Here is a 9,282-nt window from a genome sequence, read left to right on the forward strand (position 1 = left end):
AGATTTGGCTTGCATTCAAATTGAGGCACTTTTTTGATTAACAAAGATTTGCTGGCATTACTATTATAAAGGCTTACTTTAACTTCAAGGAACTAGAATTGGCAATATGTCAAAATTGTGGTGCATTGGTATGCCAGTGGCACATGTACAAAGATGAAATGGAATGTAAATCAAAATTGTGATTCACTACAGACTGTCAGATATGGTTTCCTGAGATAAGAAAATACCATTGGAAATACTGATTTAAAAAACTCACACACACAACAGAGTGAAACATAACCAATATTCACTCTATGCAAAAAATAAAATTTAATAATAACATCCACCATTTCAGTGAAATTGCCTTTGGAACTCAAATGTGCTGTTAGTATTTGGCAGAACTTCAAACTGGGGATATTTTTAATATCTAAGGTGATGTAAATATAGATGGGTTAACAAATTCTGATGTGATATTGTATCAACTGCCAATATCTTTCAGAAGTTAAGTGTCTTCTCTACTATGGCAAAGAATGCTACGAAGAAGATCATTTTTCTTCTCTTGCTTGATGGGTTCAACTGTGTCATTCAGGGGAACCTCAATATAGTTCAAAGCATTCTGTGAACTCTAAGACAAGACATGACCATGAGACAAAAACAACAGTAGCTATAAATATTTCCTCTGAACAAACTTGCAAAATAATCAGACCCTAACAGATTCAAATATGAGCATATTTGTAACTCGGAATTTAGTACATCTGTTTTTTGTTCCTTTGTTTATGTTGCATGGTTAAAATATGTGATGGTTATACCACATTTGTGTAATACAGAAAAAAATAAATTGAAAAGTTTGGATAAGTCCAACTTTATTAATTCTTACAATTTTAATGCACTAAAGGACCTAATATAAATCCTTTAGTAAAGAAAATGAGTACCCATTAATTTATGTTTGTGGTTACATTAGTTTTATATAATGGGGCCATTTTGTAGGCACCTAACTTTTTAGATGTTTTCTTATAATTTATCTGTTACAATGTCAGTAGGAATTATTTTTTAAAAATTCTTTATACAGAATATCACACTAGTTGGTGATATACATAGTAAATTCCTTCCCTCTAGTGGTACGATTCTAAAATATTATCTAACATGCGTGAAAACATACTTGGTTTAGATTACTTTAAAATAGAACTCAAGGAACTAATATCTTATTAAATGTAGATTTATTTTGGAACATACTTGATCATTTGTAATCTGTTGATAATTATTTTTGGTGGAAGCCCATTGGGGTGACTAAATTGAATCTGCCCATTTCAGCAGAATTTTCAGGAGATGCCTAATGTATACCTAATAAAGCATGACATGTAAAATCACAAGTCCCATTACTAAACAAAAATGAATTCAATTTTATACAGCATATATTGCACAATTTATTCCCTATGATTGTACAACTTGAGGGAGAGGAAAATCACCAGTTTGACTCAAGTGTTGAAAATGATTTGTAGGCAGGAATTTTAAGAGCTATTTGTAAGCTAATATTAAAAGAAGAAAGAAAGTATCCATTAAGTACTGAAATTAAAAATTAGATATAAATGATGAAAAATATCCAGGGTTTAGTGGATGCATACTCCTACACCCATTCCTACTCAAGTTCCTTCCAACCATAAGCTCATTCTGCACAAAAAGTTGACTCCTTTCTCAATTCTAGTGGCAGATCTTGTTGAATATACATATCAGTAATGGACAATGAGAACTGAGGGGGGAAAGTTGTTAAAAGGTATTACCTTCTGAATGCTGCTGTGTCTCAGTGCGGTGACAGGAATTCCTGTAACCATCTTGAAAACCTGATGATGAGGCTAAGACACAGAGGGTGAAGAGCCAAGAGACTCCAGCAGAACTGATGTAGAAGTTCTGATATACCTTGCCTGAAGATACCTTAATTCTGAATATTTTGTTAAATACAGCTTCCTTTTCTAGGTAAGGTGGATTTTCTATTCCTTGAAGCCAAAGATATTCTGAGGATATTTAATTTGTTCTACTTTCTAAAATGTATATTTAAAACTTCTCTTTTCTATCTACTGTTTTATTATTTACTTAAAATAATTACATTATGAGGCACATTTTCCAAATATAATACAAGTAAGCTAATTCTAAAACCTCAAAATAGTGGCTAAATTTTACTTTAAAAATTAAATTCAAAAGTATCTTTAGTGAATTATTTCTCATGAAAACTTGGTCTGTATTAGAGGTTCTTTTCAATCATGGTCCCATAATTATGAGTAACTTAAAAAAGAAGTACTAGTTCACATGGGACTTGGTCTTCTAAAATATGAGGATCTTCATTTAAAAGCGCAAGTTGTTTTCAATTTACTCCTACGAGAAACCGACTGCTAGAAAATTAGAAAAACTTAAAAAGTAAATAAATAAAAATCATTTTTGGACATGAAAATTCTGGACACCATTGAAAGATTTCGACTTTATTTGATCGTTTCTCAGTGGATTTATACAAATATTAAGAACATGAAAATACCAATACTAAAACCACTTTAAAAAGCTTATTTTTACCAAGTATAAATTTCCATTTAAAAATTTAAAAATAAAAATTTAAAAGGCACGTTTCTATTCAATTGGCTGCACATGCAAGCAGGCAATGTGTGTGGGGAGAGAGAAGGCAGAGCAGAAGCAGTGACTCAAGGCATCTCTATGTAAATTAGCTTTTACTGGAATGCTTATCAGAAAGTGAAGATTCTTTTTATTTATCAAGGCACTTGAACATAAAAAGAGTAAAGTTTCGTGAATGCCTGAACCTCTACTGCCAACTAGGATGACTTGATAGAATCACACACATACAAAATTTAGAATAAGTAAAATTTATATAATCAAGAAAATCTACAGGATCATATCTTTTTGTAAACTGACAGTCATTTCTTAAGGTAAATATTAAAAATAAGTAATTTTTACTAAAATGGCATATTATTGTGTCATTATGAAGCTATAGCTACAATTTATCTAAACATCTGGTATTATGTCCTATTAAATCCCCGTGCATGTGCGAAGAGAATGATGAACTCAGTTCCCTGATATTATCTTGATAATCCATTTACAAGCATTGTGAAATATTGTTCAAATATTTGAACATTTTGATAGAGTGGATTATCCAGAAAGAGATGTCAAGGCTTGACACACCTACTATACTTCCCAGTCCTGTTTCCTGGCACCCTTTCTTAAAAGCTCCCTGATTTGGAGGTAAATACTTCTCAACATAGTAATTCAGAGAGCCAATGAGTTATAGTTGACATATGGATTTCAAATAGACTCTTACAGTAAATCAGTATTTACCAAGGCATGTTAATAGAATTGAAAAGCAAGACACTTTAAAAATATTTAGTATAGGCTGTGTATAAGATACTGTATACACAAAAGTTTTGTTTAGAGAGTATTGAGAATATGAAACTCTGAAAATAATAGAAGACAATACAGATGAATTGTGTGTGTGTATGAGGGGGTTGTATATTTGAGGTGTTCAAAGTGTTTTGAAACATACCATTAAAGCCACCAAAGTATAAGATTGCAAATTTTGAATTTAACTTTGGAATGACCCTCAAAACTATAAACAAGATGGGAATATCAGGGAAAAAAAACAACCAAAGCTAACAAATCCATATAAATAAAAACTACCCTAACAGGAAAACAGACTAAAGTCATGAAAATAGACTAAGATCGTTTTCAAAAATATGAAAATACAAATGTCCAGTAAATACAAGAAATGCTGTTTAACTTTTGAGGTAATAAAAAAGTAAAATAAATAACCATGAAATATTTTGTTTTTACATGTCATGTTGAATCAGATAACAACTTAAACAAAATCCTTTGTTCTTAGAGTATATGGAAATGAGCCATCCTCTATACTCAGAAATGTTAAGTGGCACAAATCTCTGAACAGCATTTGGGCAATTTAAATATTAAACATTAATTCCAATGAATCATACATTTTCTGAAGAAAATAATTATATACATCAGCATATAAGAGTTTGTACAGGGTGTATCTCCAAGTTGTTTATGATAGAGGAAAAAAAAAAGGGAGGAACCAATCTAGCAACCTATATTTTTATCAAGAGGAAATTGTTATATTATGGTACAAACATTAAAGGAAAGATAAAAGTCATTAAAATTATAGTGCAAATAATTATTTGTGGTCATGGACGTTGACTATGGCGTACTGTCAAATTAAGAAAGCAGTTTCAAACAAGGTTTAGAGCATGATTCCATTTTTGTTAAATCATGTGTATAAGTATAGAGAAAAATTTGGGAGGAGATGCAAGAAACTGTAACAGAAGATCTGTCTGTATAATAGGATTATGTGTTGCCATAATTTTTTCATTGTCCATAATTTTTCATTGTTTAAAGAGATTTTAAATTTAGAAAATGTGCAATGAATATACATATAGTTCATACAAAAATAAACAGAAACAGATTTTCTCATTCTTTCATAGCTAAAGTATTGCCACGGAAATATTTTAATATTTCTTTTGTACTGGTAATATATGAAACAGAAGACTTGAATATATGGTTACAGGAAACAACAAAGCAGAGTAAAAAAAAAATAAAACAACAACAACAAAACTATTTTCTAGACACCTTTGGTATGAGAGAATCAGAATTTTAAAAGTAATTACTTAAATGTAAATAAATAACTCTTGCATCTATTTCCAAAGTGGATTTCAAACAGCACACAGTAAAAGTCAGTATAATAAAACCCTTTTTAAAAAGTATAGAGGAGCTGAGTAATATAGAGGAAAAGCAGGAGAGAAGAAGAGATCTGGGAATGGGACTGAAATAAAAATCATGCTGGAAAGCAGGCTAAGTGATGTAACTTCAGTTTATCAGAAAATCAATTAGTGAACTTCTGATCAATCAAGGCTAAAAGTGAGCCTTCATGGGTTACATAGTTCTTACGGTCTAATAAAAGGAGACGTGGAGTTCATAAACATAAACTCACTGTTCTGAGCCCTGAGACAATATCACTACATGTTACAACATATAACAGAGATTAGAAAACACAGTTGTTAAACAGAATGTCTATGTTTTCTATATATGACTTTTATAATGTTGGTACCTGGTTCAAAACTTAAGGCATAATTTTATGCCGTATACGTATGAAGAGAATTAAGACTAGGCCAACTTTTTGACCTGAAATGATACAGGCTTATAACTTAAGGAATGTGGAAGTTAAGGTTTTACTATTCAAGTCACAATTTTGATAACCAGCAAGCACCTGGATTATGTCAACCAATGGAAAGAATGGTAAAATTTCCTATAAAGCACATTTGTAGGCAACATTAAAAAACTCCATCATTAATTTCAGCCATCAGAAAAACACCATTTCAGGATATAAATTGAAAGGAAATTCAACTATTTCCTAGTATTTTAAACATTAATTCAAAATGAAATTAGATATTGAGTTTGTAGTAGCAATTCTTAAACTTTGGTTTCTTTAAAAAAAAATTGATGAGAAATTAGAAAATTTGTTTGTAAAAATAAATTACTTTGCAATCCTCGGGTATAAGAACTACTTTGGGCATATTTTCACGGAAGAAATTAAAGCTAGCAATATTATTAAAATAAGAAAAAGTATGCAATAAATGCAAAGAATTACCACACTTCAGTTCATTCAAAATGCAGTAAATATGTATCTAATTATACTTATTGCTATGAGCACTACAACAAAATCAGAAAAAGATACCATATTATAATTAGATGGTGTGCCTCTATAAAAGAACCAAGGTTCTAAGATTCACTTAATTTTCCTCCAAAGAAAAATAAATAGCTTTGTATCGATCATAATGTTTACTAAACTAAGCAGCCATCAGCTGGGATTTGAAATTTACTGAGGACGATTCAGGCAGAGATCACTGACATCCCCCAAGCTGCTACAAACACTGGCTGGTGCATTAAGTTTTCCTCTCCTAGGGCCTCTGGGCCAGGGCGATGTTGAGCGGCTTGGAGCCCAAGATGTGGCCATTCATCTCAGTCATTGCTTTAGTGGCCTCCTCAGGAGAGGAGAAGCAGATCAAGCCAAACCCTTTGCTTCGCCCTTCTTCCTGCATTACCTTAACTCTGCTAATTGATCCAAATGAAGAAAATTCCCTCCGTAGCTTTTCATCATCAATGGTCTCATCCAGGTTCTTAATATAGAGCTTTGCTCCCCGGCACCGCCGAAATCTTTCCTGTTTCAGCTGCTCAAACATTTGCTTTAACTCAGCCTGTCGTTCTGCTTTCTTTTGTGCCCGGCCTACAAAAAGCAGTTGTCCATTTATGTCCTTTCCATTCATTTCTTCAACAGCCTTTTTGGCAGCCCCGTGGCTATCAAAACTCACAAAGCCAAAGCCTTTGGATTTCCCACTGGAATCTGTCATCACCTTAACACTCAGGGTTTTTCCATATTTGCTGAAAACTTCCCTCAGTCTCTCATCATCCATGTCATCTCCGAAGTTTTTAATGTAAACATTGGTGAACTCACTGGCTTTGTTTTGGAGCTCGGCTTCCCGATCTTTGCGGCTCTTGAATCTGCCAACAAACAGCCTGCAGTCCTTAAGCAGTGCCCCATTCATCTCCTGGATGGCCCTGTCGGCGGCAATCTGGTTCTGAAAGTGCACGAACGCATAGCCCCTGGAGCCGTGATCATCACTCATCACCTTGGAGGACAGGATCTTCCCAAAAGACGAAAAGTGTTCATAAAGGGTTTTGTTATCAATGGATTTGTCCAGATTCTTGATGAACACGTTCCCAATTCCAGATTTCCTCAAGTAGGCGTCACGCTGAGACCACATGAGACGGATGGATTTGCCCTTTATCGGGTCAAAGTTCATAGTGTCCAGGGCCTTCTGGGCATCCGCCAGCTGCAGAAAGTTCACGTAGGCATAGCCCAGAGAGCGGCGGGTGACCAGGTCCCTGCAGATGCGGATGGACAGCACGGGCCCCACAGCGCTGAACTTCTTGAACAGCAGGTCCTCGGTGACGTCCGCGTGGAGGTCACCCACGTACAGGGAGGCCTGGCGGTACTTGGCTGCTACATGCATCTCCTGGCTCCTCACCGCCGCAAGCCGGTCCCTAAGGAGCTCCTGGAGTGACTTCTGCAGGAGGGTAGCCCGGGCTCAAGCGTGGTGGCCTCAGAGTCAGCGCTCTGAGGCCAGGCGAGGCGGTTCATTCACGTACAGCTCTCCAGGCTCGGGCAGCAACCTCAGTCAAAAGCCCCAACCAGTCCGTCCAACCCTGGGAGGGGGCGACAGAACCTTGAAATCTCAAAGAAAGATTCCTAGGTCAAGCCGTCCTTCCCAGCCACTTGGTGAGGAATCTTCAAGTGGCGGGCTGGCCCTCCATCTCAGCGTTCTCCACAGCCATTCTCCGGTCGCTGGTTTCTGAATAAAAATAGGCCTCGCTCAGGCCGGTTTAAAGTTACAAACTTCCCGCGCACTCGCTGCCCAGGGGGATGTTTTCTTTTTAATGTTTTTGGAGAATGTTTTTCTTCCCCCGCCCCTCTCGCTCACTTCCCACCCACTTCGGACAGCTCAGCTGAGGAGCGGGAGGCGGTGACCGGGGTGGAGAAAGGCAGCCTAGGGGAGTGGCCCTAATAAACCCACCCGCCCGCAGGCCCTGGCGTAAGTCTGACTGCAGGAGCTTTGCCAAGTGTGGATCAGGGCTTGTCACTTTCTAGCTTCAAGCCCTCCAGTGGCTTTCTTCGACTCTTGGGTAGGCTCCAACCTCCGCACCTTGTTCTTCAAAGTTCTGCAGGATTCCTGCCATGTTCCAGCCTCAACTGCCCCTTGGATCCCCTTCCTAAACTCCATGACACGCTCGCCTTTTGTTCAGGGCCAACTTGACAAAACTGTGTTCCTCAGCAATCACTTTTTTTTTTTTTAAAGATTTATTTATTATTTATCTATTTATTTATTTTTGACTCCGTCGGGTCTTAGTTGTAGCACACGGGATATTAGTTGTGGTGCACGAGCTTCCCTCTATCTGTGGCACGCGGGTTCCAGAGCGTGTGGGCTCTGGTAGTTTGCGGCACGCTGGCTCTAGTCGAGGTGTGCGGGCTCAGTAGCCCCACAGCATGTGGGATCTTAGTTCCCTGACCAGGGATGGAACCTGCATCCCCTGCATTGTAAGGCAGATTCTTTACCACTGGACCACCAGGGAAGTCCCTCAGCAATCACTTTTGATGCTCTTTCCAAATACAGGTTTTCCCTATACAACTTCTGAAAAAGTTTAGGTTTCGCTCTTAGAGGCCTCGTATTTTCGTAGCATTTGTCTAATTAAAATATATTGTATTACATTCCATGACAGTAGGGACCATGCCCATTTTATTTCCCCACTGACTTAACTCAGGGACTTGCAGAAACGAGATGCTCAGTATTTACTGAAAGAATCCACTGCGTGGAGGAGATGAGATATTTAACCTGAGGTTGGTTTTCATGCCCAGAGAAATGGAAATAGTGTCCCTTACCTCAAAGAGTATTGTAAAGATTAAATGAATTAGTAAATTTGGAAATGTCTAACCTAATATCTGGCACAGAGTAGGTTTTGATTAACATTGGTTTCATTTCCTCTAGCATTAAATAAATTCCGTAACGTCATTCCTATAAAACCTTAAATTTGAATCATCATGCATCTTACAGAATGTAACCTGCAAAACTGAATTGCACGGATCAGTTTATATAAGGCTAATTTAGTGTTTTTCAAACTTTAATGGACATAGAAATCCAGAAGGGATCTTGCTTGAAAGCAGATTCTGATTCAGTCATTTGGAACCAGAATGAACTGGAAACTCTACACTTCCCAAAAAGCTCCTGAGTGATGCAGATTCTGTTGGTCTCTGAACTACACTCCGAGTAACAAGACTTTTTGGCTGAACGAGTGAGTCCCCAGAGTGGCATCTTTTCTAATGTAAGGACTATAAAAAATATATTTCTCTTTCAGAAGATGATATCTAACAAAATTCATTCTCAGTGATACATTAAACACACACATACACACAACTAAGCTAGAGGGTGATTTTCACTATAATAATCCAAATTGCTTTTAACCTATCAGATGTTGAATAATGGTTTTATGATTACTCTTAACTTCATCCTGATTCATGATTTTTGTTTGTGAAATTTATTCTGCTATGTGTTGCTCCTGTAGGATCAATTGTTCAAATAAATAATCTTTTCTTCAACCACATTCTCTAGGCTGCAATTAAAAAAGAAAAAAAGGCCGCTGACGTAGTTGGTGAATACCGTCAGTGGATTTCGGCACATACTTTATTCA

At 36.6% G+C, this 9,282-nt stretch overlaps 1 protein-coding gene across 1 annotated transcript; it reads right to left on the reverse strand.

The window, feature by feature from the left end:
* Positions 1-4,481: 4,481 nt before the first annotated feature.
* Positions 4,482-7,397, reverse strand: PABPC4L (poly(A) binding protein cytoplasmic 4 like). Its single transcript, XM_024745113.1, is given in 2 exon segments — positions 4,482-7,085; positions 7,088-7,397. Coding segments are annotated over 2 exon segments (1,239 nt in total). The 5' UTR covers positions 7,181-7,397; the 3' UTR covers positions 4,482-5,939.
* Between the last annotated feature and the right edge of the window lie 1,885 nt (positions 7,398-9,282).

The sequence above is a fragment of the Neophocaena asiaeorientalis genome, unplaced genomic scaffold, assembly GCF_003031525.2.
Source record: "Neophocaena asiaeorientalis asiaeorientalis breed wild unplaced genomic scaffold, Neophocaena_asiaeorientalis_V1.1 scaffold65, whole genome shotgun sequence".
NCBI classification, from domain to species: Eukaryota; Metazoa; Chordata; class Mammalia; order Artiodactyla; family Phocoenidae; genus Neophocaena; species Neophocaena asiaeorientalis.